This window comes from Oryza sativa, chromosome 8, assembly GCF_034140825.1.
Source record: "Oryza sativa Japonica Group chromosome 8, ASM3414082v1".
NCBI classification, from domain to species: domain Eukaryota; kingdom Viridiplantae; phylum Streptophyta; class Magnoliopsida; order Poales; family Poaceae; genus Oryza; species Oryza sativa.
In genome coordinates, this window is record NC_089042.1 from 317,327 (window position 1) to 343,946 (window position 26,620).

The 26,620-nt window shown below is 41.7% G+C and overlaps 4 protein-coding genes across 5 annotated transcripts; 2 read left to right on the top strand and 2 right to left on the bottom strand.

Annotated features, from left to right (window-relative positions):
- Positions 1 to 6,551: 6,551 nt before the first annotated feature.
- LOC4344451 (indole-2-monooxygenase) lies at positions 6,552 to 8,941 on the top strand. The gene is made up of 2 exons (XM_015793948.3): positions 6,552 to 7,609; positions 8,083 to 8,941. The coding sequence occupies exons 1-2, from the start codon at positions 6,659 to 6,661 to the stop codon at positions 8,704 to 8,706; spliced, it is 1,575 nt and encodes a 524-aa protein (XP_015649434.1). The 5' UTR covers positions 6,552 to 6,658; the 3' UTR covers positions 8,707 to 8,941.
- An 835-nt stretch (positions 8,942 to 9,776) lies between these two features.
- LOC9272541 (protein DMP3) lies at positions 9,777 to 10,959 on the bottom strand. Its single transcript, XM_015793502.3, has 2 exons — positions 10,806 to 10,959; positions 9,777 to 10,713 (listed from the first exon to the last, which is right to left on the bottom strand). The coding sequence occupies exon 2, from the start codon at positions 10,583 to 10,585 to the stop codon at positions 9,911 to 9,913; it is 675 nt and encodes a 224-aa protein (XP_015648988.1). The 5' UTR covers positions 10,586 to 10,713; positions 10,806 to 10,959; the 3' UTR covers positions 9,777 to 9,910.
- Positions 10,960 to 16,562: 5,603 nt separating this feature from the next.
- LOC107276923 (uncharacterized) lies at positions 16,563 to 17,688 on the top strand. The gene has a single exon (XM_015794039.3). It carries the CDS (start codon positions 16,720 to 16,722, stop codon positions 17,386 to 17,388), a length of 669 nt encoding a protein of 222 aa, XP_015649525.1. The 5' UTR covers positions 16,563 to 16,719; the 3' UTR covers positions 17,389 to 17,688.
- Positions 17,689 to 22,705: 5,017 nt separating this feature from the next.
- LOC112936061 (uncharacterized) lies at positions 22,706 to 26,180 on the bottom strand. Of its 2 annotated transcripts, XM_066303314.1 has the most exons (4): positions 25,839 to 26,180; positions 25,067 to 25,576; positions 24,753 to 24,978; positions 24,037 to 24,667 (listed from the first exon to the last, which is right to left on the bottom strand). In XM_066303314.1, the coding sequence occupies exons 2-4, from the start codon at positions 25,574 to 25,576 to the stop codon at positions 24,228 to 24,230; spliced, it is 1,176 nt and encodes a 391-aa protein (XP_066159411.1). In that variant the 5' UTR covers positions 25,839 to 26,180; the 3' UTR covers positions 24,037 to 24,227. The 2 variants fall into 2 exon arrangements, with proteins under 2 accessions (XP_015649062.1, XP_066159411.1); XM_015793576.3 differs by lacking the exons at positions 24,037 to 24,667; positions 24,753 to 24,978; positions 25,067 to 25,576 and adding exons at positions 22,706 to 23,445; positions 23,533 to 23,862 and having other exon boundaries at positions 25,839 to 26,177.
- Positions 26,181 to 26,620: the final 440 nt, after the last annotated feature.

The window sequence follows — 26,620 nt, forward strand, 5'->3', positions numbered from 1 at the left end:
TTACTTGTTTGTACAAATTAATTAAAATGTCCGTTGAATATGCATATACATATATGTCACCGTCCATCATTGTTTTTCATATTCACGGGTGGCTTTGGTCCCTATCAATTTGAAATACTTAATCTTTTTCTTTCTTTTTCGAGACAAACTTTTTTTTCTAAGTAATTGATATGCCAAACGTTGCAGACGTTGTAGACCCAGATTAGCAAACATTGCACACATGATCGATGACACCCGCAGGCCTAGACCGGCGGACCAAATGGAGTTAATAGCATGCCAAACGGCTTATTAGTGATAAAAAATAATTTGTAAGTAAACTTTTATATATGTTTTTAGCGAGTTAAAAACCAATGCTGTAAAAAAAACTATGTCGAAAATATCTCTTTTAAAAATTTAATTTTAGTAGCGACTGATACATCATAAGGCAAACGATGAGGTCTGCTTGAAAGCTTACAACACATACAACTTAAGCCCCCCTCCCATCAACACTATTACGGTCTAATCGAATATCTTACGGTTTGAAAAGCGTGTCGTCCATGTGATAATCTAGCGGGAAACGTGCTGTCTGTCTTCACCCACCTATGAGATCGATGCCTTTTTAATATTATTATCACGTACTTGCATGGTACTCCACTTATATTCCCTCCGTACTCATAAAGGAGGTCGTTTAGGACAATGTTGAAGTCAAACCTTAAAAATATAAATCATAAACATCTCTCAAGTTGTTGAGTTAGAAAATATTAAAATTATATAAATAGATTTGTCTTGAAAAATATTTTCATAAAAGTATACATATATCACTTTTCAATAAATATTTTTATAGAAACAAAAAGTCAAAGTTGTGTTTTGGAGACCGTGTCGTTATCTAAAACAACTTCCATTATGATTACGGAGGGAGTATACCTCCTCAAAACACCTTCATATATGTTCCTCGAAAAAGAAAACTTTTATATGTCACCAACAAGATAAGGCATTCTCCCTTCATTAAAAAAAAAATCAATTCTAACTATATACTTGAACATGATGCATATCCTACATAGCTTGGTCCCTTTTTTAGATGGAGCTAGTATGTGATAAGACACCACACCTATTAGCAGTGAAGAGACAACATAAATAGTTAAATATATAGATTCTCAATGAGATCCATAGACATATGTCTTTTTTACTTATATATAGCTAATGCTATAATGTTGAATATCTCTCGTTGATCTTAAGCTGCGATCCACTTAATAAAATAATTTCTATTAGTCCTTCTTGCATGCATGAAGGATTAATCAAACCAACAAACATGTTGAAAAGACATAAAGTAATTTTATATTCCGTATGGGATTAGCCACAATTTTTTTTTACAAATATAGCTTCCTATGCATAAAATTATACTACAAATATTAAGTTATTACTTATGCTCACTTTTACATGCATATTGGAGATGCCTATAATTACTTAGCCACAATTAACTTTTTCTCTAAAATTAATATAAATGGTTATGAAAAAACGTGACAGTGTAAGTACATCATCTGTCACTCCACTAAATATCAATTCCAAAATCAACCTACAAATAAAAAACAAATAAATCTGCTCAAAAAATAGTGATATAAAAACCCAAATCTAGGTCGGGATATGATGTGACACTATCTAGTACAACGAATTAATTAAGTTGTTCAGATTCGTCGTACTAGGTAGTAGGTAGTGTTACAACTCATCTAGATTAGGTTTTTTTAATGGAGGGAGTATGATTATTGTGATCTTTTTTTAAAAAAATTGTGATAACTATTTAAAAAAAAGTTTACCCACAAGTTGTCTTTAACCCTGCTCCTCTCCACCTTAGCTATTGTCCAACATCGCATATCATTTCAAACAAATTGATTATATTTATTCTCTAATTGTATGTGTTTCAGCTAAAAAATATTTTCTCTTTAATTTCTTAAATCAAATGAGTTCTTGACCAAGCTACTTTATTATTAATAATTGTACTTCTTGAATCACTCAGCAACATATTTTCCACATTTATAATATGTGGAATTGACAGCATGCATATACTATACACGTATGTTTCATTAGAGACAACTATAAAAATAAAAGCATGGACTGCTCGTCTTTTGTACTTTAAGATTCTGGCCGTTCGTTTTTCACATGGAGATTTTAATGTGAAGATATAAATGTGTTACATTTAATTGTTTTGTGTTCACCAGTCCACCTATTAGACTATGTTTGAGTGAAAGGGTAATACGCAAAATAAGATAAACCATCATTACATGATTAGTTAATCAAGTATTATTTATTTTCAACTTTTAAAATAGAATAATATGATTTTTTTTCAAACAACTTTTCTACAGATTTTTTTTCAAAAAAAAAACATTGTTTAGCAGTTTGGGAAGCATGCGCACGGAAAACAAAAAATCTTTTCTATATTTCCTTTCCTATAGATACCTTTTTAGCTTGAAGATAACACATACATGATGCATATGGTCGGGAAGTATATTTGTCCCTCGAGCGGATATGTCGCTCATTCTTGTGTGTTATCTTAATGTCATTAAAAAGTCTAAAACAATTGATAAGATAGGTATATATAATACATCACTTAAAAATACGTAAGTTTAAATTTAACTTACACAAGTAAAAAAATTACCAAATTTGTATATAAATAATACACGCTATATTCGCAACTGTTGCACAGGTAGTATTTTGTAACGTACAGTGAAAAGGCAGCACAGGTAGTATTTTGTAACGTTGCTATTATCTAATTAACATGGTGCATATATACGTACCATCAGACCATGAAGCAATATATTTTCATCAGCTCTAATTTCTAGATTTCTGACCAATTAATTGTGCATTTTAATATTCTTGAATTAACATAGCTAAACCATACTTTCTAGTATCTAGCTCTTAATTCAAATGAAATCTTGACCAGGCTATTTTTTTAAAATAGTGACTAATCTACTCTGTTAATTATTGTGTTTCATGCACGTACGTGTCACTTTACACCCAAGTTTCACGTTTGTAAAATGTGGAAGTGAGAGCATTCATCTACACTTGTTAGCCTCCGCACGGGGAATTGTTATTTTAGCGCTATATATCGTCGTACATATGTGTGCAAACCCTCAAAGGAGGGCTAAAGGACGGAGAGGGATTATAATCAATCGTGTGTGGTGTCTACTTGTTTATCACATGTTAATTAAATAGTTATAATATTTTTTTTAAAAAAATAACAAGATAGATAAATAAATAATATATCACTTCACATAAATGAAAGTTCATAATCAAATAATACAAGTTATAGCAAAAATAATAAATTAAACTCCAATTAGTATACACATATAGTAGAATTTATTTTTTGTTACAATTTGTAGGGGTCGAATTTGAACTTTTATGTTTGCATGTAAGGTAATATATTACATACTAAAATAAATATATATAATATATAATATATCTTGTTATTTTTTAAAACAATTTATAACTATTTAATTGATCTATAATAAATGAGTAGACGTGCGATTAAAAGAGTTTTATCTAATGGAAGGAGAGGGACATGCATGCACTATAGAATATTGGCAAGTTGGGTTTCTGCAATTTGGATCGATCGTTTTCAAGTAGTACACCATTGAAAAGACAATATATAGCTGATAAAACCTTCGTCTCATGGTTATACTGTATATATGATAGAATTTCAGCATATAATATAACAAGGACCACATACAGTACAGGAGAAAGAGGAGGAGGGCAAGAGGGCGACGATGACGCTTGCTAAGCTACTCTATTGTTGTGTTTCTCGTGTCACTTTACAACCAAGTTGCAGTACATATTAATTTGTAATATGTGGAATTGTTGTGTAGCACGCGGCTTTAATTTGTTCCAAGAGCACGCTTCTTTGTAAAGAACTTTTATATGAGAAGTTTCACCTGAAAAAAGTATATATACGCTATAGGAATACAGCTAGCCAAGCTAAATAGCAATTCCGATGCGAAACTGCTAATGCGCGGGAGACCCAGCGATCACCCCGCGCTCTCCTTCCCCTATAGTCCCTCTTCTCCCCTTTTCTCCTCCCCTTCTTCTCTTTCTACACCACAAAATTTTTTAAAAAACAAAAAGTTAGAAAAATTTATGTATAGAAATACTATATATAAAAAATTTGAATTCAAATTCAAATTTGAATCGGGTATGTAAACTTTTGACTTATAAACATTGGGTCTATAAACTTTAGGTGTATAAACTTTAGATGTATAGAAATACTATATATAGATAATATTTGAATTCAAATTTAAATTTGAATCAGATAAAATTCAAATTCAAATTTGAATCGGGTATGTAAACTTTTGACTTATAAACTTTGGATCTATAAACTTTAGGTGTATAAACTTTAGATGTATAGAAATACTATATATAAAAAAATATTTGAATTCAAATTCAAATTTGAATCGGATATATAAACTTTTAACTTATAAACTTTTGGTCTCTAAACTTTAGATGTGTAAACTTGAGGTGTATAAACTTTAGGTGCATAAATTTACTAAAATAGAAAAGTAATGCGGTGCCAAAAAAGGAAACTAGGTGGAGGGAGGAAGGGGGAGGGAATCGATCGCTGCCCCCTATCTCCAGCGATCGATTGCCCATTAGGATCGCCCATTCCGATGGAGCCTAGTGTGCAATCTAAGGCCTTAAGGGTACACAAACGCACTCAAAACGAGGACCTAATAGATGGAGAGGGACTTGCAATTAATTGATTGCCAAGTTGGATGTCTGCACACTATGCCGAATCAGGTCATCTGTGACGGGTCCAAATCCTCACCTTTGATGGGTTTATCCCTGGTCACAGATTAGTGGTCAGTGATGACTTAACCTCACCTATGACGGGTGAAGATCCGTTAGTGGTGAGAGACACCTGTGAGGCTGTGACGGGTTGTAATGAGCAACCCGTTAGTGGTGAGAGACATCTATGACGAGTTATAATTAAAACTCATCACAGATTATGTCACCTCAAATGAGTTGAAGCAGTCGACCCGTCACAGGTGTGAAAAATCAAACAAAAAAAAGGGTGCCCCGCTGCAACAATGAAAAATCGGTAACAGATCCACGCTGAATAATCCAAAACATTTTAGACTACATTTCTAATCCAAGAACTTACAACGTTGATGTTACAAGGAACATAAAAACAAACTAGCGCAAAACTACTTGAGAACTGCAATGTTCAGATTCCAATTTTCTAGCAACATCACCAAAGACAACGAAACTCTAAACACTTGCAGTTCACCACCTTCAAGAAAAACAAAACACCAAAGAGCGCAACTTTTCTAGCATCAGTCATCCAACCCTTCCTTCAATTAATTCCCAGTGGCAACACATCATGCGGAAACAAGAATGACACACCCCAATCGAAAACTTGGTACCGATAACTTGCAAGGTCTAAAATCAAATCACAAGACTACAAACACATAGATCAATACCCATCCAATGCATGACGGGGGAGGCATTGACACGTAGTACTCGATGGTGAAGGCGTCGGCTGCTCGAAGATGGAGGATGCGGCGAGGACCAATGCTCAAAGGAGGAGGCGGACGCTGTGGCAGTTGCCTCTCGGGGATGGAGGCGGCTAGCTCTTGGAGGTGGCTACTCGGTGAAGGAGGAGGAGCAGGACCCGGATCTGGTTACCCCCGACCTCGGAGAGGCCGGATCTGGTGCCCCCTAACCACGAGGACGACTGCAGCGGCGGCCAGATCTTGCCCTTCCTCGTCATGCCTGCAGCCACACCGGTGCTCGAGGACGAGACATATGACGACTGCTCGCCGGATCGAGCCAGAGGGGAAGGAGGGATCACAGGAGGCCCAAGAAGAACGACGGCCGGCGGTCGGAGACGCATCTAGCTGGGCTTGCAACGGGAAGGAGGGCTCATAAGAGCTAGCGCCCGGCGGCTTTGGTGTGGGAGGTGCTCGGAAGAAGGGAGAGAGAGGGAGGTGGCGGAAGAAGAAGGGAGAGAGAGGGTCAAGGCAGAAGAAGAAAGGAGAAGAGGATAAGGATGGGCGTGGGCTTGTGAACCGGGAGGCGAGGGGAGGGTTATGAGAGTGAATTTTTTTTTATCATCTTTGACGGGCACACAAATTTTACACACATCACAGGTGAATACCTCATCTGTGATGGGCTAGATCAGAACAGTACACCCGTCACAGTTATTTGATCGCCTGTGACGGGCCAGAATTTGAACCCAACAAAAGCAACTCTCTGTCGGATGTAAATTCTGGCCCGTCACAGGTGATCAAATACCTATTACGGTCTCTGGATAGACCCGTCAAAGGTGAAGCCGGCCATCCGTGACAAGCACTGCAGCCTGTCACTGGTGGGCCGTCACAGATGAACGGTTCTGGCGTAGTTGTAATCTTGATCAATCGTTCTCAAGAAGTATAATACAACCAATAAATTAAAACTCCATCCATTTCATGGTTATAGTGTGCACAATCTAGATCAATCGTTCTCAAGTAGTACAATACAACCAATAAATTAGAACTCCATCTCGATCATGGTGTTATAGTTTGCCTATATATATGAAGAACTCAAGAAGAGAATATCAGCACATGCATAGCACAGCCAGTAACTGCATGCAAGCTAGCTAGCTCACACGATAGAGCTTATTGGGAGCTTTCAGCTAGCATGTATCTAGTGAGCCATGGAGCTCATCCTGCAGCTAGAAGCAAAAACTGCAGCACAAGCAGTGGTAACCGTCTTCTTCTTCTTCCTCCTCCCTCTCGCTCTTCTGTTCTACTTTGCACGAGCCGCAATAAGTTCCAGGGATAGTAAAACTCGTGAGTTAATTCTGAGCAAGCTCCCTTCGCCGCCGTTCAAGCTACCGGTGATCGGGCACATGCACCTCATCGGCCCCCTCCCGTACGTCTCCCTCCGAGACCTCGCCGCCAAACATGGCCGCGACGGCCTCATGCTCGTCCGCCTCGGCTCCGTCCCCACCCTGGTCGTCTCCTCGCCGCGCGCAGCCGAGGCCGTCCTCCGCACCCACGACCTCGCCTTCGCGTCGCGGCCGCGCTCCATGGTCACCGACATCATCATGTACGGGGCGCTGGACTCCTGCTTCGCCCCCTACAGCGACCACTTCCGCAGCGTCAAGAAGGTGGTGACCGTCCACCTGCTCAACTCCAAGAGGGTGCAGGCCTACCGCCATGTCCGGGAGGAGGAGGTGCGGCTGGTGATGGCGAGGCTCCGCGGCGCGGCGGCGGCGGCGGCGGCGGTGGACTTGAGCCAGACGCTGCAGTTCTTCGCGAACGACCTCATCTGCCGCGCGGTGTCGGGCAAGTTCTTGTGCGAGCAAGGGAGGAACAAGGTGTTCCGGGATCTGATGGAGGCGAACAGCAATCTGCTGGGAGGGTTCAACCTGGAGGCCTACTTCCCGGGGTTGGCGAGGATGCCTCTCATCAGCAAGCTCATCTGCGCCAGGGCCATCAGGATCAGGAGGAGGTGGGACCAACTCCTCGACATGCTCATCGACGACCATGTAGCCTCAGCTCGCGATCGCGCTAAAAACGACGACGACGACTTCATCCATGTCCTTCTTTCCCTCCAGGACGAGTATGGCTTCACCAGAGACCATATCAAGGCCATATCAATAGTGAGTTCCTTCTACTCCCTCCTTCCCTAAATGTTTGACACCGTTGATTTTTTTAAACATGTTTGACCGTTCGTTTTATTCAAAAACTTTTGTGATATGTGTAAAACTATATGTATACATAAAAGTATATTTAACAATAAATCAAATGATACAAAAGAATTAACAATTACTTAAATTTTTTGAATAAGACGAACGGTCAAACATTTTTAAAAAAGTCAACGGCGTCAAACATTTTGGGATGGAGGTAGTACAAAATATATACTTTCTCCTTTTCTTTATTAATGTATGTATGACATCTTGCCTTTTGACATGACGTTTGATATTTTTTTTTTATTAAAAAAAATTTACATAAACATTATTTATTACAAATATAGTTACAATAAATTTAGAAAACTAAGGATAGTTGAAACTATAAACCACACGGAACATTTTAACTGTTTAACTCCAAATTATTTATGTGCCATTTATCGTAGGACATGTTTGAAGCTGGTACAGATACATCACACCTAGTTCTAGAATATGCTATGGTCGAGCTCACACGCAAACCACACATTCTAACAAAGCTACAAGATGAGGTGAGACGCATCACACCGAAAGGACAACATATGGTAACCGAAGATGATATCGTCGGCATGGTCTACTTGAAGGCTGTCATCAAGGAGACACTTCGGCTACATGCACCGGGAGGTTTCACTATTCCCCACCTCGCCAGAGAAGATTGCAACGTTGATGGCTACATGATCCCAGCAGGAACACGTGTACTTATTAACTTGTGGGCACTTAGTAGGGATGCTAATTACTGGGACAAGCCAGATGAGTTCTTACCCGAGAGATTCATGGATGGAAGTAATAAGAACACCGACTTTAAGGGGCAAGACTTCCAGTTCTTGCCATTTGGATCAGGACGAAGAATGTGCCCTGGAATTCATTCTGGAAAGGTCACACTCGAGATTATGTTGGCGAACCTCGTATACTGTTTCAACTGGAAGCTACCGTCAGGGATGAAGAAGGAGGATATCGATATGACAGATGTGTTTGGATTGGCCATACATCGGAAGGAGAAGCTCTTCTTAGTCCCGCAAATTGCTAATTATTGAGGATAGATATATATGCTGTGCAACATTGTGTCGATATATATGCATCCTGCATATATAGCCATGCATGCGGTACAACATTGGGTCAAGGTCTACAGTATCCATCTAAATTAATTATCAGTGTTAGATGTTATCGTGAGTACAGTCCTGTAAGTGTGTTCAACTACTTGTAGAATAAGCTATTCTTAGCACATGTCAACTTACAATGTTTGCATAAAAGTATAACATTTGTGTCGCACTCCATTTGTACTTTTGGATGTACATCAACAAAACCTTCATTGGCCCTTGTTGGAATCCTAACTACCGTGGTGAATTTTTTTTTAAAAAAGAATGATATGATTGGCTTTCACTTTTAGGTCATAGCTCAATTCGTACATGTCGAAATGCAAGTTAAATTCAGAATCCAAACAAGGCCAATAATCGCCTAACATTTGCAGCCCAAGCTAGATACACTGGACTTCATGTTAGCGTAGTACATGTACACAGTGTAGCCCATCCAATACGGCCCGGCCCATCTACTGACCATCATTTTGCTTGCATTTTCCTTCCAAGAAACGACCAAATTAAAAGAAGTTAACACATACTGTAGTACATATGTATGTACTTTTGTACTTATAAGGATGCATCCAAGTTAACACATACATACATACATATGTTAATCCACACACACATTTCCTTGCAATTAATCCGGCACTTGCCAATTTTTCATCACAACTGAATCAAACCATACATGGTTTTACACGCACCATGTACGCGAGAGCAGAGAAGGTGAACAAGAGATGGAACGAGCTGTTCGACGCCGGCGAAGCCACTTCTCGTTCTTTTATGTTTCCGGTTGAGCTTCAATATTCATCATGTGGTAGCTGTTTATTTTTTTTGAGAGAACAGAGCAAAATATATTGACCCAGCTTTGCAAGAAATTGCCTAAGAACAAACAGACTCTTACCCAAAGAAAACCCTGTGCTAGGTGTGCATCAGGTGACAAATCTTGTCGCATAACAAATGCTAGTAGCTTCTTAATTTTAGACAAAACTTTCAGAATTGCAGTCAAAGATTAATCAACACAACTGTAGTATACTTAATGAAATTTACTTAATCCACAATTAATTGAAACAAGGAAAATTGAGCCGTAATTAATAATGGATCAAATCGAGTAAAGTAATTACTACTAAATAGGAGTAATATATACTTTGATCGATGCAAGTAACTAAGAAGAAGAAGTAGTGTTGTTGGTGACGGGGTAGCCGATGCCATGGCGAGTGGTGGGGAAGACGACGAAGAGGAGGCTGCACATGACGCCGACGCCCAGCGGCACGATGCCCAGCACCTCCTCCGTCCCCTTCGCCGGCGACGGCCAGAAGCACCCCACCACGTTCTTGTCCCTCGCCGCCACCACCCCGAACACGCCCACCGACAGCAACGCGTGTACGCCGTCGATGGCCCTCATCCGGTACCTCGACGTGTCCGGCTGCGGCGGCGCGCCGGCGCCGGCGGGAGGGTAGTCGAGCAGCCAGAGCCCCCGTGGCGTGGCGAGGCCGTAGTAGACGCGGCCGTCGGGGCCCCTGACGGAGTCGGTGAAGGAGGCGAGGACGCAGGAGAGCGCGAGCAGGGCGAGGAGGGCGGCGGTGAGGAGCGAGGTGGTGGCGTCGCAGGCGCCGTTGTTGGTGAAGGTGGGCGCCAGCAGCTGGAACGCCATCACCGTCCCCGTCGGGAGCAGGTTCGCCAGGCTCGCCGTCGACGCCAGCGCCTGCGACAACAGCGACGGCCGCCTTGCTGCCGGCGGACGACCACCACCGCCGTCGCCGGCAGCAGCAGCGCTCTCTCCTTCTCCAGCTTGCTTACCTACCGTTGGCCTCTGCCTGACGACTGCGGGAGACGCCATGATCGATCGATCACTGGATTGTTCTTGGACAGGCAGCTAGCTAGATAGCTCAATTAATTTGCTCCGGTGAATTGGTGATCAATGGAGATTGTGCAAGGCGTGAAGGAATGGACATGGACATGCATGCGCTGGAAGAAATAGAAAAGCATATATGTTATTGTTGTATCGAACAAAAAAGAAAAAAAAGAGAAGGAAAATAATGTGGCTTGAAGAGATCAACTGCTAGGTGCTGATGGAATTGAGAAGCAACGACGACGACGACAGCAGCATGCAATGCAAAACGCGTAGGCGTAGCAGGACGAATCACACATTGTTTTGGGAAGGCGTAAAGTCAAGAACTGATACCCAATTTGCAACGTACGTCATAGCTAATCCTCCTTTGATCGATCGATCGTGAACAAAACGTGTTGTTAATAATAATTAATGAAGATGAGGTGAGTGTAAACATGCATGATTATGTTGAACAAAGTTAATTACTCGATCGTCGTTGCTTGCAAGTTGCAGCAACCGAATCGATAGATGACGAAAATATAAGTAAGACGTGGCAGCTGGCAGATATATAGCATAATACACATGTAGCCCGGCCCTATGACAGAGACTGTTCATTAATTGTGTGGCACATATGCATGTCTTGCTTTTAGAATTGGGAACAAAGCAACATCAAGTATATATATACATTCGATCCATGTATTGTTGCCGTGGTCTTCCACAGGAATTGAATGCTACAACAGACAAGAAAATGCTATATAAAAATGTTTCTATGTAATTCGTGCTTTGAAATGAAGACAAAAAAACTGAGGAATGTTAATATGAGGTTTTATAGTCTTTATTTCCTCCTCTAATTACGGTGTTCTTTTCCTACAATTGTCTAGTCAAAGTTGCCATTCTTATATTTTTCACATGTTTTTTATATTTCTCTGTTTTGCACTTATACTCTTATCAAAACCCTTAGGTATTGTTTGGATAATGGGATTGGAAAATGATTTCCCACCCATCAAAAGGTATCTTTAAATACTAACCATTCATTCTCCCTCTTCCATTTAATCCTAACCCTTTATTCATTTCCCAATCACAATCCTACTCTTCATTTCCCATTATCCAAACACACCCTTAAGTTTTTAAATCAGCATCGATTAGACTGGAGATTAGAAGGGGTTGAGCTAGAGCGGCCGGAATTGAGTAAGGAGGCGGTGTAATGGGCTTAAAGGAAGCCCAACCTCCTTTTGAAATGGGCCTTCGGTCTGCTGCGACTTAAATTAAGTTAGAGGGGCAAGGCCTGCATTAACCGAACTGAACTCAAGATGGGCCCAATCAGCTCAGTTGCAAATTAAGAGGATCAGATCGGATAATCAATTTAGCTACCTGTTCATTGCCTGTTTCTCCAGATCACTGAAGCAATCGATCTGTATTGAATTAGCTAATAAATTAAGTGCACGCACGTTAATTTGCTGTATTGTACAGTAGTTCAATAAGTCCATCGATGAGAGAATTAGCGTCAAGATATGTTCATCACCTATCTTGCTTATCGGGACATGTACAATTAATCCATGTATGTGCATGTATGGTACGTACTACCAACAAGTACTCCATATAATTGTAGTGCAAACAGCTAATAGTAGTTAGTCCTAAGTTAGGTAGATAGGTAGGTAGATTAGGCAGCATATATAAGTTAATGATCAAGTACCACTACTGTTTTTGTTCTGCATACATGAACACTTATTAAGAGTCAACATTAATTCCACATGGAAATCAGGAGATCAGTCACTTAACTATGCTACTCCACTTCCCTACATATGCTATATATGTTTCTACTCACCATATAGGATGTCGTTAATTACATTGTGCTCTCAGTTAATTTGTCAATCTGTGCTGCTCTCACTAATCACAGTTTTTTATGAAGAGCTGCTGCTGTAGTTTATGGGAATGAAGAACAAAAACGTACCACAGCTGATGGCAAGTTGTCCAATTGCAATTAATTAGCACCCGGTTTTCCTGTCAAAAGTTTACAAATATTAATTTGGCAAAAGTGAGTCAAGTACTATCTAAAGTGAATAGTCAAGTATGAAATTGCAATCGATGCGAGTAGAGCTATATCTCTGCAAGAGGACTTTAAATTTGTCCAATGTTAGGCGCAAACCGTAGAGAATCGATCGTCCACCACCAGTAGAAAGGATACATATGGGAGAAGGATCCAAGTTGAATCCAAAAGATGCATGGAAACGTTAACTGGTTAGCCCTTGACTCCCTCTCTCTCAAACGATCGAATTAGGCCTTGATTGACCAATGTCCATATAATCTGGCACGGTTCGGTCGGACCCCATTGACCCTAACTTGAACCTGTTTTTTTTCTAAAAAAAAAAAAAAAAAACACACGCGGTACAGACACATATACTCATCTTTATAAATACAAACACACATATCCTAATCCTACGAGCACCTTTAAAACAACGCTGCCGATATATCCTGTAATTGACGAGGTCATCGTGATCAAATCGCTCCGACAGGTAAGCCTGGTTCTTTTTAACTTATTCACCAAATTATAAATTGTTCCAATTTTGAAAAAAGAATTTTCTTATAATATATTCTTATATTGTATTATATTGTTTAGATCATTTGTTTGTTGAGTTCATTTCTAATTTATCCATATAGTAAGTAGAAAATGGCAATAACACACTCAATAGTTTACATATTAAGCTGGGTCTTTTCTTTCGTAAAGAGGGTAAAACCTTTGTCACATATATATCGTATATATTGATAGAGCAGGGGACAGTGGGCTTTAATTTGGAAAAAGTATGAATTACCCCTCCCCCGAACTATCTCAGTCGTCCAAATTACCCCCCTGAACCACAAAACTAGACATTCTTCATCCCCAACTATGCAAACCGGACGAATTACCCCCCTCGAACTAATTCAGAGCGGTTTTGTCCAACGTGGCACACACGTGGCAATCTAGTCAGCGTTTTTTAAATAAAAAATTGTGGGATCCGCCTGCTATACTCTTCTTTCCTTCCTCTCTCTCTATTCTCTCTCTCTCGCTCTTTTCTCTCTTGCGCGGCTCGTGCTGCGCGCACAGCAAGGACGGTCGGCGAGGACGGCGCGGGGATGGGCGGTCGGCGTGGGCGGTCGGCGACGGCGGAGGCAGCGAGCGTGGCGGAGGAGGCAGCGGCGGCGGAGGCAGCGAGCGTGGGGAGGCGAGCGGCGGGGCAGGGCGGCGAGGCAGGCAGTGGAGGAGGCGAGCGACGGCGGAAGCTCATGCTGCTGGCAGGATGCGGTGGAGGAGGCAGCGGCAGCAGCGAGACGGCGGCCGACGCCATGCGCGACAACCAGCCCCAGCCTGCGGCCGTGCCTTCCTCCGCTTCGTCGCGGGCGCTGCCTCCGTTGCAAAGAGGGGATAGGCCGGCGGCGGTAGAGAGGTGGCCGGCGAGCCCAATCGAGCTTCGCCGCCTCGAGGGCCTTGTGTTGACGAAAAAATCGAACACACCGGCCTGGGAGATCTGCTTAACTCCAGTGCAGGTCCAAAGGTTGATGAGATGCGGGCGTGCCAGTCAGTTTGATCCTGCAACTGACAAGATATGCAAATAGTAGATCAAAACAGCCGATCGGCTGACAAGCGGATGGAGTAGTTCCAGCCGATAGCCGATAATAGCCGATGCCAATACCAGCCGATAGCGATAGGGTGTAAGCAATCGGCTATATGTCCAATGTAGATAATGATATAAAGGCAATCGGCTGATGATGATGTAATAAGATAACAATATAATCCAGTATAAACCAATCGGCTGATAATAATATGATGGAATAAGCATTGATCCGAAGGTTAAAGCATACATCGGCAGGAGGTCCGATGCCATAAAATCCAAAAGATTATATTAAACAATTAAATCTTTATTGCCATCGGCTAAATCCAACTTATATGTATATGCAATCCTTACAAGCCAATGCAACGTCCAGATAACTCACCGGTTGAAACCCCGATGAAACCCCTATTGGCAGTCAAAAAGCAGGCTAGAGATTATGGTTCTAATCTAGCAACACGATTTAGCTGATACCGGCAGAAACCCTAAAGCGAGAAGCAGCCGATAGAGGTAAATTGATATGCTAAGACTATATTAACAGAGGCATATGATAAATAGGTAGACAAATATATCATCCAAACCGGAGCGATCCAAGAGGTCTAATGTACTGATGCAGCCTTAAACGACGCCGATGTAGATGAGACAATTGCCTGGACCGACGGAACATTGGACTTACCCCTTAGCCGGAGATCGAACACTGATGCAGCCCCGCGTCAGGTGCCAAGTCCCGCCGAACGATAAAATAAAGTAGAAAAGGTAAAAGGTGGCGATGTGCCGAATTGTATTGATCGTGAAGATAGATTACATAGACCCCGGGTGTACATATTTATACCCATGGGTTGATACAAGTCCTTGTCGGACAAGAAAGAAACTAACCTAAAGATAAAAGGAAAACATAAAGTCCTTACACACTTTCCTAAAGATAAAAGGAAACTAACAAACTATTCCTAATTAATAGATAAACTGCCATGCCGCATCCTCTTTAAACTCGGTCACTTAGGGATAAGCTTCCTTTAGTAGATTGATTTCCTTAACCGAATATAGTAGGAATCCGACTATTGGCGACTTGATAACTCCCATCGGCTGATTCCGAGATGCTGCAGCCGATATGATTCTAAGCCGATGATGTCTTTGCCGATTACCAAATTTCACTGTTAACACCTTGCAACGGGAGGAGGGAGAGGGGGAGAGGGGAGGTGGACAACGAAAGATGGGGGAGGGAAGAGGCGCGGCGGTCGGCGTCGCCGCCGGTGGGTCCGCCGTGGAGGGGGCGTAGCCGCTGCCGCCTCCAAATGATGACTTGGACCACCCTGACGAGGTATTTCCCGACGCTCTCGCCTTCCTATCAACGGGCCAACACCGGTCACCCACGCCTCCACCTCGCCATCCATCGCAACGACAATGTCATGCTTGGCCTCCTCTCCCCCTCTCCCGCCGCTCTACTCCACTCTGCTGGCGGCCGCGCGCTCGCCCACTTGCTCCGGTCGCTCGCCGCCGCCCGCTCCACTCCGCCTACCGCGTGCTTGCCCGTTGCCTCTTGCTGCGGGCACTTTGCTCCACTTCGCCGGCCACCGCCGCCGCTGCCTCCTCCACCGCGCTCGCTGCCTCCACTGTCGCCGACCGCCCGTCCCCACGCCGTTCTCACCGTGCGCGCAGCACGAGCCGTGAGAGAGAAAAGAGCAAGAGAGAGAGGAAGAAGAGAAGAGTATGGCACGCGGGTTCCACAATTTTTTTTATTAAAAAAACGCTACTGGATTGCCACGTGTGCGCCACGTTGGATAAAACCGCTCTGAATTGGTTCGAGGAGGGTAATTCATCCTGTTTGTATAATTGGGAGTGATGAATGTCCGGTTTTATGGTTCAGGGGGGTAATTCAGACGACCGCGATAGTTCGGGGGGTAATTCGTACTTTTTCCTAAATTTTATTGTCCTTGAATATTTGTTCGGGTCAAGTCAACACCAGATCGAAATGAGCATTTCAAAATTCGTACATTTTGCTTTTTTCCCTCTTACTTGACACATATATAATCCCACCATTTATAATGTACATTGCAAATCCAATGGCAAACCTTGTTTTAGACCGAATCACAAACAGTAGTAAGTAATTTTAACATTGAGATGGTCATAAAAAAGCGACTTTGAGCACTGTTTTATACCAGGAACAACAGTCAAACAAAATTTGAACTGTATTACTTTCTTTCTATTTTACAACCCAGTGATATTTCAACTTTATAAAATTATATTTACTCAACACAAATTTAGACACACGTTTTCATTTCATATACAAGACATAAAAAAAATCCAAAAAGAAACAAAGCATTGACCTAATTATAACTTTATCGTCATTGGTAGTCCACTCCTAGTAATAATGGTAATAAAGGGCGACGATGCCGCTCGCTGCCGTCATTCTCTCCTCCTTTCCTTCTCCTTCCCTTGCATCTCTTCTCTTCTCTTCTCTTTTCAGTTTCCATTTCCATTTTCCATTTGAACCAAGACCACGACGACGACATCACTCCACTCCACGCGATCGAGCAGCAGCAGCAAGCCGCGACGACGACGATGCCCATGGCGCCGGAGCAGAAGCAACGACAAGAAGCCGACGACGACGACTTCACCTTCCCGACTCCGCCGCAGCCGCACCTCTTCGCCACCACCCGCCACCTCCCCTGCTCACCGTCACCATCCTCCTCCCCGCCCGTCTGGCTACTCTCCTCCCCCATCCGCCGCAGCTTCTCCGCCGCCGACTGCTCCGGCTCGCCGTGGCGAAACGCGCGTGTCGTGCTCCGTCGTCGCCACGCCACCGGCGGCGGCGGCGGCGGCGCATGCTCTCCCGCCCTCAGCGACTACGCGGCCGGCTTCTGCGACGGCGCGGAGGAGGAGGAGGAGGAAGAGGAGGAGGAGGAGGAGAGGATGGACAGTCTCTGGGAGGACCTCAACGACGACGACGCAGCCGGGAAGAAGGGCGGCGACATGTTCCTCGCCTCCCTCGACGTGTCGCGCCGCCGCTCCGTGGGTGGCGCGGGCCTCGCCGAGAAGCGCGAGGGCGGCGGAGGCGCGGCGGTGTTGGGGTTGGGGGCGTCGAGGAGCTCGCGGCGGCGGGCGCCGGGGCTGGTGGCGATGATGCGGTCGCTGAAGAGGATGCTGGTGGCGCACAAGGGGAAGAGCAAGGTGCACAAGTCCGACGACCACACCACCGCCTCCTCTTGCAGTAATTCCGGCAAGAAATGATGGTGAAACTGACCATGCAATGCAACAGTAGAAACCTGCGGTTTTAGTGGTAAAAAGAATTTCATTTTAATTTATACGTGTCAGTTTCCTCACTTCTTGATTGAGATGGCCTTGCAGTTGCAGATGGAATGATCATCAATCACAGATCAGTGTTCTTTCATGTTAATCACTATGTAATTATGTATCCCTTTTTGTAAAGTTTCTGTTCATCTTTTTTGGTGATAGTTAGACAGTGCTTGGCAGTTTGCATGAATATTTTTTGGAATGAGATATAATATACAAATGTTATTCTGTGGTCTACTGAATGAATATTTTTTCTGAATAATTCTACTTAGCTGCAGCTTAATTCTTTACTCTTTAGAACATCGGTTGCAGCTGCCCTTTTCATTATTTATTTATCCAAAAAAAAGCATGATTATACTGCGTAGCAGCGAGATTAAAAATTGTGTTAGGTTTTATGGTACCTAGAGGCTATAGCTAGAGCACGTACGTAGATGGTCCTGTGATTGCGGTAGTAATTGAATATATACTCCTAATGATATATAGTGTGTAGATTATATTATTCTTGTTTTGTTGCAGGAATCAAGAAGAATTAGGCACAAGAGTCTTGTGTCATCGCCTACTCATCTTCCATGATTAGGAGCAATCAGGACCAAACCCAATATAGCAGGCAGCAGCTAGCTTAATTAATTAGGTCGGTGTGCACAATGGACAAATTAAGTTTGTTAGGCGCTCTAGGTATTTATAGTGGTAAAATACAACGAGATGCCAAGTGCGTGGTTAGCCATATGCTGTAGTTGAACAAGCACTAATTCAGCAGTACAAGGGGAAAAAAAGATTACTACAGTACCATTTTAACCACAATTCTAGCAGAATGCATGCTTCGCCTGCTGAAAACGCATCTGTGAAATGGAATTTAATTTGAGTGATGTGAAGAAACAAGCTAGTAGCGCACAAATCATTGCAGTTTTCTGGGCATTTGTACGGCAGTTTTTGGTGAAGCAATTACAGTTGATTGTACTGGATAAGTAGCATGGAACGATACACAGTAGCTGAAGAGCATGGCGTGCAAGCTAGGTTATGACTAGTGTACAGCTAGCCGCATAGTATCATGTATACTTCCTGTGTTGCTCAACTTGTTGTTTTAGGAAGAAGGGAGTTTATTAACACATTATTAAAGCATGCATCATGTATCGCCATACATTTATTCACGTACGACGACGTTATATAGTTTCGCGTATGCCTATACTTCAATAATGAAATTTTTTATATAACTTAAATTGTGAAATTGATTTTGTGTTTTTCTCATTATAGTTTATTTTATAGTTAAGAACACATATAAAAGTTTTACATATAAATTAAATGGTCTTTGCTTACTTACAAGTATTAAGTCATACCGATAAGTATAAGTAGAAGTGAAATGATGGAGCATCGTCGATAGCATTTCCAGAGACAGTTTGGACAACATGCAGTTGCCCCATTTTTCAGGACTTTATGTCTAATAATTGAACTAGGTACACACCCCTCATGTCTGGTATATGACTGCTATAATATATATGTAGCCAGAATATTACTTTTTGTTGATATCATGGCCGGTTTCTGTGGAAACGAGTGCCAAGTTTATTTATGCTGGGCGGAAAAAAAAAGCCAACCTTATTACTTGAACTCATAGGCAATATACACGCTCGCATTGAGCGTAGTTAACCACTAGCTTATGTCAGTGCGAAAATTTTATGGTTCATTTAACTTATACTGGTACTTCATCCGTTTGTAATGTTTCATATATATTACAGATGTTTGAACTTTTTTTCTAAGTCAAAATTTTAAGTTTGATTAAATTTATTGAAAAAAATAGTAATATGTACAACAGCAAATCAGTTTCATTATATTAAATATTGAACATTTTTGGTACTATGTTTTCTTTTATGTTAAAAATATTGCTATATTTTTTAATAAATTTGATCAAACTTAAAATTGAATAAGAAAATCAAAATGTACTATATATAATACAGAAACAAAGTTAGTACTATATATACATGTATGAGTGCGTTACAACTGTAGTCCACGACGAGTATAACTTTTGGCTAAATTAATACTCGTACAAGAAAGACTACAAGAGTGGCTCGTAGCTTAAAAAAAAGGCTCAATGAAACAACTAGTACTTGTTTTATTTGGGTGTAGCAAGATTATATGGCTAGCTAGCAAGGCTAAACAAAAGGACCTTGATTATTCCTACAGTATTTGTTTCCCTCTTCTCTTTCTTGGGCCTTTTGGCCTGGGCCTGGCCCATGAAGCCACTCCATCAACCACTCCGGCCGGCAGCCATAATCAAACACAAGCATAGGGAGGGCTAGCATCTACGGTATGTCTGAGATTGTGGTGACCGCTTCCAAGGGGGCGATGAACCCCCTACTCGCCAAGTTAGCCACACTGATGGGAGATGAGTACAAGAAGCTCAAAGGCGTGAGAAAGGAGATAGTTTTTCTCAACAGTGAGCTGAGCACCATGAATGCGCTACTTGAGGAGCTAGCCGATAGGGATGAGATTGGAGGAACCATATCAGGGAGATGGTCTCCGATATTGAGGACTGCATCGATGACTTCATGCACCGCGCAGTATCAGATCATAAAGGAGCCAAGCCAAGTTTTCTTCACAAGACTGCTCACCGTCTCAACACACTGAGGGCAACCAAATCCAAGAGATTAAGGCTCGAGTATTGGAGGCGAATAAACGGCGCATAAGGTACATGCCGACAATTGTGTCCCTACTTCTGTTGTTCCCATTGATCCTCGACTGTCCGCACTCTACACGGAGACATCCAGCCTTGTGGGTATTCATGACCCAAAGGCGAACCTTATCAAATGGTTAATGGGTGATGAACAAGAAAGGAATGTGGTATCTGTTGTGGGACTTGGAGGTTTAGGTAAAACCACACTTGTCAAGGAAGTGTACCGTGATATTGGAGGGAAGTTCGACTGTAAGGCATTTGTATCAGTTTCCCAAAGACCTGATATGACAGCTCTTCTCATCAGCATAATTTTACAAATTGGGCGGCAAAAGTCTTCTCACTCCTGCAGTATGAAGGACCTCATCGACAGCCTAAGAGAATCTCTGCAGCATAAGAGGTACTTGGCTCTTATATAGCTTATTAATATCTAATAGGATTAGGATGGATATGTAGCAGCTGAAACTTTTTGTTCCAAAATTTGTTGTGTGGTCTAATTAATCTTCAGAGAGGTTTATACAATTTTAATATTTTTTTTTCTTTTTGCGTGGATGTAGTACTCCTTTCGTGTGTATTAAAAATCACTCTGAACCAGGGAAGTCAATTTGATACTACTACCTACGTCCCATAATAATTACATTTCTACGATTCAAAGTTTGTCCCATAAAAATTATATTTCTGATAAGATAAGACCCAACAAATGGAATTTGTACCTCAACCTTCCTTTTAATTAAGTTTACCCTTATAGTCGTCTTTTCGGGGGATATTGTAGTGGCTCTTTCTCTTATGAATGGTGATGGAGACATCACCACCATGGATATAACCATAGCTACCTTATGTATTCATCAAGTAAAGGTGCATGATTTATATGTTAGATTTACATGTTATATAATTGAACAAACATTATTGCACTACGAATTTTGTGTATTCTCGTTTACAGAAGTACTTACTTGGGTATGGAGAAAGAGACTAAGCACAAAGAATACTTGGATGATCAAAGAAGTTGTGAAGTAGATTGGGGACCAACCAATATCCTTCCCCTTGTCTACTCCCATGTCACCACGTCACTTTTGATCCACAAAAGATGAGAGATGAAATTTTACACGTTTTGGATTCGGATTCGGGCCTCCTGTTAACATTAACTTCAAGCGGACCTAACTACTAATCTAGAAGGAATCTTGGAGCTTATGAGTATTTTTGGAAAACTTATGTAGTCTACTTTCAGATGGTTTTAGTCTCACGTCAACATTCCTATTGGGTTGTTGGGATTCTGCAAAACAAGTCACATAACTCATCTAGTCCAAGTCTAATTTGGACCTTGGCACTTATAATTGTGTCGTGGGTTTACGCCCTAAGGCTAACCCTAAGACATCGTCAAGTGCTTCTCTTTGCTAATCCCAGCATAAGGTGTAATGCCCTATCCCTCTAATACCCCCTTCAAGAAATTTCTCTCGCGTCTCTCTAGTGATAAGAGTGCATTCTCTAACAACTTTGAAACTGAAGCTGCTATCCTTTTGCCAATCCTAAACAAAGAAAGAAAAGCCCTACCTGCCTTCATTGGTTGAATAAGAGGCATTTACTTATCAGTTGTAATCCCAAGGCACGATCAGAACATTGTAAGGCATGTTTTCCATACCTTTAAAGTCTATCACTCGGATGTATCGAGAAGAGCGAGAAATCATAGTGATAACTACTCCCTCCATCCCCTAATATAAGGGATTTTGACACTTTGCTTGCACTGTTTGGCCACTCATCTTATTCAAAAAATTTGTGCAAATATAAAAAACAAAAAGTTGTGCTTAAAGTACTTTGGGTAATAAAGTAAGTCACAAATAAAATAAATAACAATTCTAAATTTTTTTGAATAATATGAATGGTCAAACAGTGCAAACAAAATATCAAAATCCCTTAGGATGTGTTTGGTTTGAGGATGTGGTGGGATGGGTTAGGTCCATTCTTCTTTTTTTGGGATGGGATGGACCTAGTTTCTGTTTGGTTGGAGGGACAGAGCGAACCCTGTTTCTTGTTTGGTTTGAGGGATATGATGGGTTGAAATGGCTCGATCCCTTGTTTGGATAGAGGGATGAAGGTGGGTTGTTTAGATAGGGATACCTCTTGGTGAGGTTACCTCTCACATATGCAATTAGTTCTTATCCATGAATACCACACTAACAATTCATATCACTATATTAGAAAATAAAATGTAGAACTCATGGTGAAGCGAAAATAAATTTATTTGTGCTTGAACTGAATAAGCAAAAGGATTGCTCATATTATAAAAAAAAGGAACATTGCTCAACACAAGATTATCAATGACGTGCACTCTTGAACTTCTTATTACTGCACTCCTGAACTTCTTATTACTGCAAACCAATATCAACACAGGAAAGTTGACCATTTGACACATGCATCCATTCAAGCCATGATCAACACAAGAAGATCAACAATTCTGAACTTTCGATTACAGCAAAATATATGGCTCTCCAAACCATGTTATCTTTTCATACCATATAACACATGCATCCATTAAATCATAATTTAAGTTGAAGAAAAATAATCTCACTCATAACTCACATTGTAGAACCAAGAACAGAAACAATCACACATAAATAGCATACATCAATCCACACATAGAAGGTTCAAGACACAAATAATGAGTTAGTAGCCCATTGAAGTCTTACACATAGCAGTCCAACCATAGTGGCATTGCAAGCATAGAAGCCACACATAAGTTCCCTACAAGTTCAAGCCTTACAAGTAATGTCCACCCACTGGCAGCACATTCATAATAGCAAAAGAACTAGATAACTCATCCAACCACCCTACATTGATCCAGGAAACTTGTCACTAATGAACATAGCAACCCAATGTAGCTTGTTTTCGAATGGAAGTCCATCGAAAGCTCTAGCAATGTGAGGGTTAGCCACCAAATAAGCATAGTAAAATGATATGTGGATGTCCTGAAAACCAGGAAGGCTTTTCAGGGTGTCAAATAAACCTACCGGTAGCGTATTATCTGGCTCACCAGCCTTCACTATAGCAGCAGCAAGCTTGTCACCCACATTGGTGATTGCCCTAATCAACCCATCATCTTCACTTTCAGATGTTTTGGCCTTCTTTGGCTTGCTTGCAGATGAAGTTTCAGCATCAAGATCAATAGTAGTTGGAGCACGATTCACCTCTTCGTTTTCAGTTTCTACATCTTCAGTACCAAGAACTGAACTTGAGTCCTTTGCAAACTTTCCTGTAGCCATTGTGCTCCCAAAGATTGTAAGCATCTCACCATAGTGCAGAAGAGGTTTGTTAAAAAACTCAGCATCGGTCTTGTGATCCTATCATGTAACATATTTAACAAAATAAGTGCTTGCAACAAAAATGAAAAGTCTGTAGAAATTTTCATGGAACAGGAGTGTTTATACCTTGATATATTCATTGTAGTGCTCAGCATCAAGAGTAATAACAAAATTAACTTCATCCCAACCAGCAGCACTCACTTTCCTAAGCCTGTTCATCTTTGTGAACTTCTTTTGCCATGTTTTCAAGTGATTCTTAATCTGATCACCGGTAAAATTAGTACAAAACATCTCATTGAGAGCCCTCGCACATGCGTTGAGATGGGCCTGTTTGAAGCCAGAAGAAGTCCTCGTCCCACTAGCCACAAGATTGGCTAGATGAGACAACATGAAAGAGGACATTGCATATGTCCATGAAGCATGGTTGCTTCCTCCCTTTCCTTTGCTATCCATTTCCTACAAGCCATAATATTTAGAAATGAAAATTAAGTTCAGCAAGCATGATATGGTACAGAAATAATAAACCAATGACCATAAAAATACCTTTCAGCAAACAAGTTGTCCATTTAAATGAAATTCACACATAAAGTGAAGAAAAATGACCATCAACAGCATATTTAACCATACAAATTAAATTCAACCAACTAGCTCATCCATTCAAATGACCATCAGCAAACAAGTCCATACAAATCAGCCAACAAGTCCATACAAATGACCATCAGCAAACAAGTTGTCCATACAAGTGAAACTCGGTCCAGAAATTAAACATACAATAGAAATTCAAAAAAATCAAGATGTCCATACAACAGAACTGCTACATATTAGTGTCCACGATGGTTTTGACGGTCCTCCCACATTTGATCAGCAAGGGCTTGCCTGAATTGAACCATCAATGCATGTTCATTTGCTTCGCCAATAGATGTTTCATTGGGTTCAATTATTTCATTTGGACCTATGAAAAGCTCATCAATCCCATCATTTATGACCCAATTATGAATAATGCAGCAAGCTGCTACAATATCTACTTGAGTTGGGAAAGGGAAGAATGGAGTGGCATCATCAAGAATTTTGAATCTTCTCTTTAGTGACCCAAATGCACGCTCAACCGTGATTCGAAGGGATGAGTGCCTAAGGTTGAACAACTCCTTCTCATTTTGCACCGGATTATTCCCCCACTCATTCAAGTGGTACCGGACAGCACGAAAGGGAGGAAGGAATCCTTGTTTGGCTCCATATCCAGCATCAACTAGGTAGTATTTTCCTATCAAATGAGGGACAAGTTGATCAAATTTCTACCTTTTAACATTTCCCATGGACAAATTGATGGAACTAAATATATCTATTACCTTGTGGAATACGAAGGCCATTTTCACGTTCCAATGCATCTCTTAAAACTACAGCATCATGTGCTGTCCCCTCCCAACCAACCAAGACATAAGTGAACCGAAGATCAAAATCTACGGCCGCCATTACATTTTGCGTGGCATGAGACTTCCTACCACGAAATGAAGACTCCATATTCTTCCGGACAGAGGCTCTAATGTGTGTACCATCAATAGCTCCAATACAATCCTAATTTGTGTTCAGTACCATAAATAATTAGGGACCACATATATATTTGGAAATAAAAATCTGAAAAGGAGATAGATAAATGCCACACCTTAAAGTAAGGATCCCATCTGGGGTTCCCGGCTATTTTATTTGGGGTGTCCAATGAGGGGGGCCTGATTAGTTCATCTCGTAGCTCACCAATAGCATGAAGTACTTTGTTGAAATAACGACTAACTGTTTCTCCGGACCTATCAAAATTAGTGCGAACTAACCTATTTCTAAGGTTGTGTCCCACTGTATTTAGAAACATAGCAACCTGCTCCTCAACACGCATGTGGATGGTATCCTCAAGCAAACCCCGATCTCTAAACAGCTTACAAAATCGAAAGAAAGAATCTTTTCTAAGTCTAAGCATGTCGATACAAGTTGTATCATTCCTCCAAATTTTTGTGTCTAGGTATTCAAATCTCATTCGATCCCTTTCATCCATTGGGCCATACTTAACACCTTGTCTCCGTGCACATCTCTTTCTTTTTCTAGATTGAATAATAATGGCCATCATTGACAATAAAATATGTGCAGCAGCAGCAAAAATTAAAAGCTTGGTCCTCTTATCCATCTACAATACAACAATCAAAGTAAAGCACAAAAACTCTTCTCAATCACACATCATGTAATCACAAATTACTTGCTCACGTCAGAAATTAATCACTGTGAATAAATAGACAAAAATACCACATCAATAGGCAAACATCTATTCAACTATAAATTGATCTACTGTGAATTAACTGCTTCACCTAGTCCTTTCAACAACAAGGGAAAATCATCTCAGGAAACAAATTCAGCAAGATCTAGGGTTTCAAGTGCTAGGGTTTTCTTACCTTTCTCACTGAGGATGCGAGGACGAGGATGAGCAGTTGAGTACAGAGGAGGAAAGGAGGCGACAGGTGGGAGGCGCTGGTTCTTCTTCCTCTTGTTGCTGCAGTAGCCAAGGGGGATGGAGGATGGAGGACGGACAGAGGATGCGAGCTGCCGCCGCTTGCTCCTGCACGCGCTGTCGCCGGCGCCTCGGGCTCCTGCACGCGCGGTCGCCGCCGCCTCCGGCTCCTGCACGCGCGGTCGCCGCTGCTTCTTGCGTTGCCGCCGCCGCCTTCTTTTTTTTTCGATGGTGAAAGTGCGATGGGGAAAGGCGCTGAGGGAGGATAGGGTTACCGCTCAGGAGAGGCGCGTGCAACTCACGTGCGCGAGAGGGAGAGAGGTGGGTTCGATCGGTCCGGTCGTTTTTGGGTGGTCAGTTCATCCCGAATATTGGTGGAATATTCCTTTTTGGAACCAACCCAACCCACATAATCCTCAAACCAAACAGCTCCGAAAAAGGGATGGCCCCGACCCGACCCACCAAAACCATCCAACCAAACACATCCTTATATTAGGGGGCGGAGGGAGTAATAAAGTAGGGTTTTCACTCATGTGAGTTTGCTCACCTTCTGTTCAGCATCTCTACTGGGCACTCTGTACTAAACTGAGGAATCACTTAGAGCAAGGATAGTAGTATAGCTTACTTTCTACTATTAGTCCATCTTAAAGTCAACATATATAATAAATTAGCTATAAGAGCAAGTTCAATAGTATAGCCCAATACTAACTCCAATTCATCTATAGC

Coding starts and splice junctions, on each gene's coding strand:
- LOC112936061 (XM_066303314.1), bottom strand. CDS start 25,576: ATGGATAAGAGGACCAAGCTTTTAATTTTTGCTGCTGCTGCACATATT. Junction 24,979..25,066: donor GATGGGATCCTTACTTTAAG/GTGTGGCATTTA, acceptor AACACAAATTAG/GATTGTATTGGAGCTATTGA. Junction 24,668..24,752: donor TGGCCTTCGTATTCCACAAG/GTAATAGATATA, acceptor CTCATTTGATAG/GAAAATACTACCTAGTTGAT.
- LOC107276923 (XM_015794039.3), top strand. CDS start 16,720: ATGCCCATGGCGCCGGAGCAGAAGCAACGACAAGAAGCCGACGACGAC.
- LOC4344451 (XM_015793948.3), top strand. CDS start 6,659: ATGGAGCTCATCCTGCAGCTAGAAGCAAAAACTGCAGCACAAGCAGTG. Junction 7,610..8,082: donor ATATCAAGGCCATATCAATA/GTGAGTTCCTTC, acceptor CATTTATCGTAG/GACATGTTTGAAGCTGGTAC.
- LOC9272541 (XM_015793502.3), bottom strand. CDS start 10,585: ATGGCGTCTCCCGCAGTCGTCAGGCAGAGGCCAACGGTAGGTAAGCAA.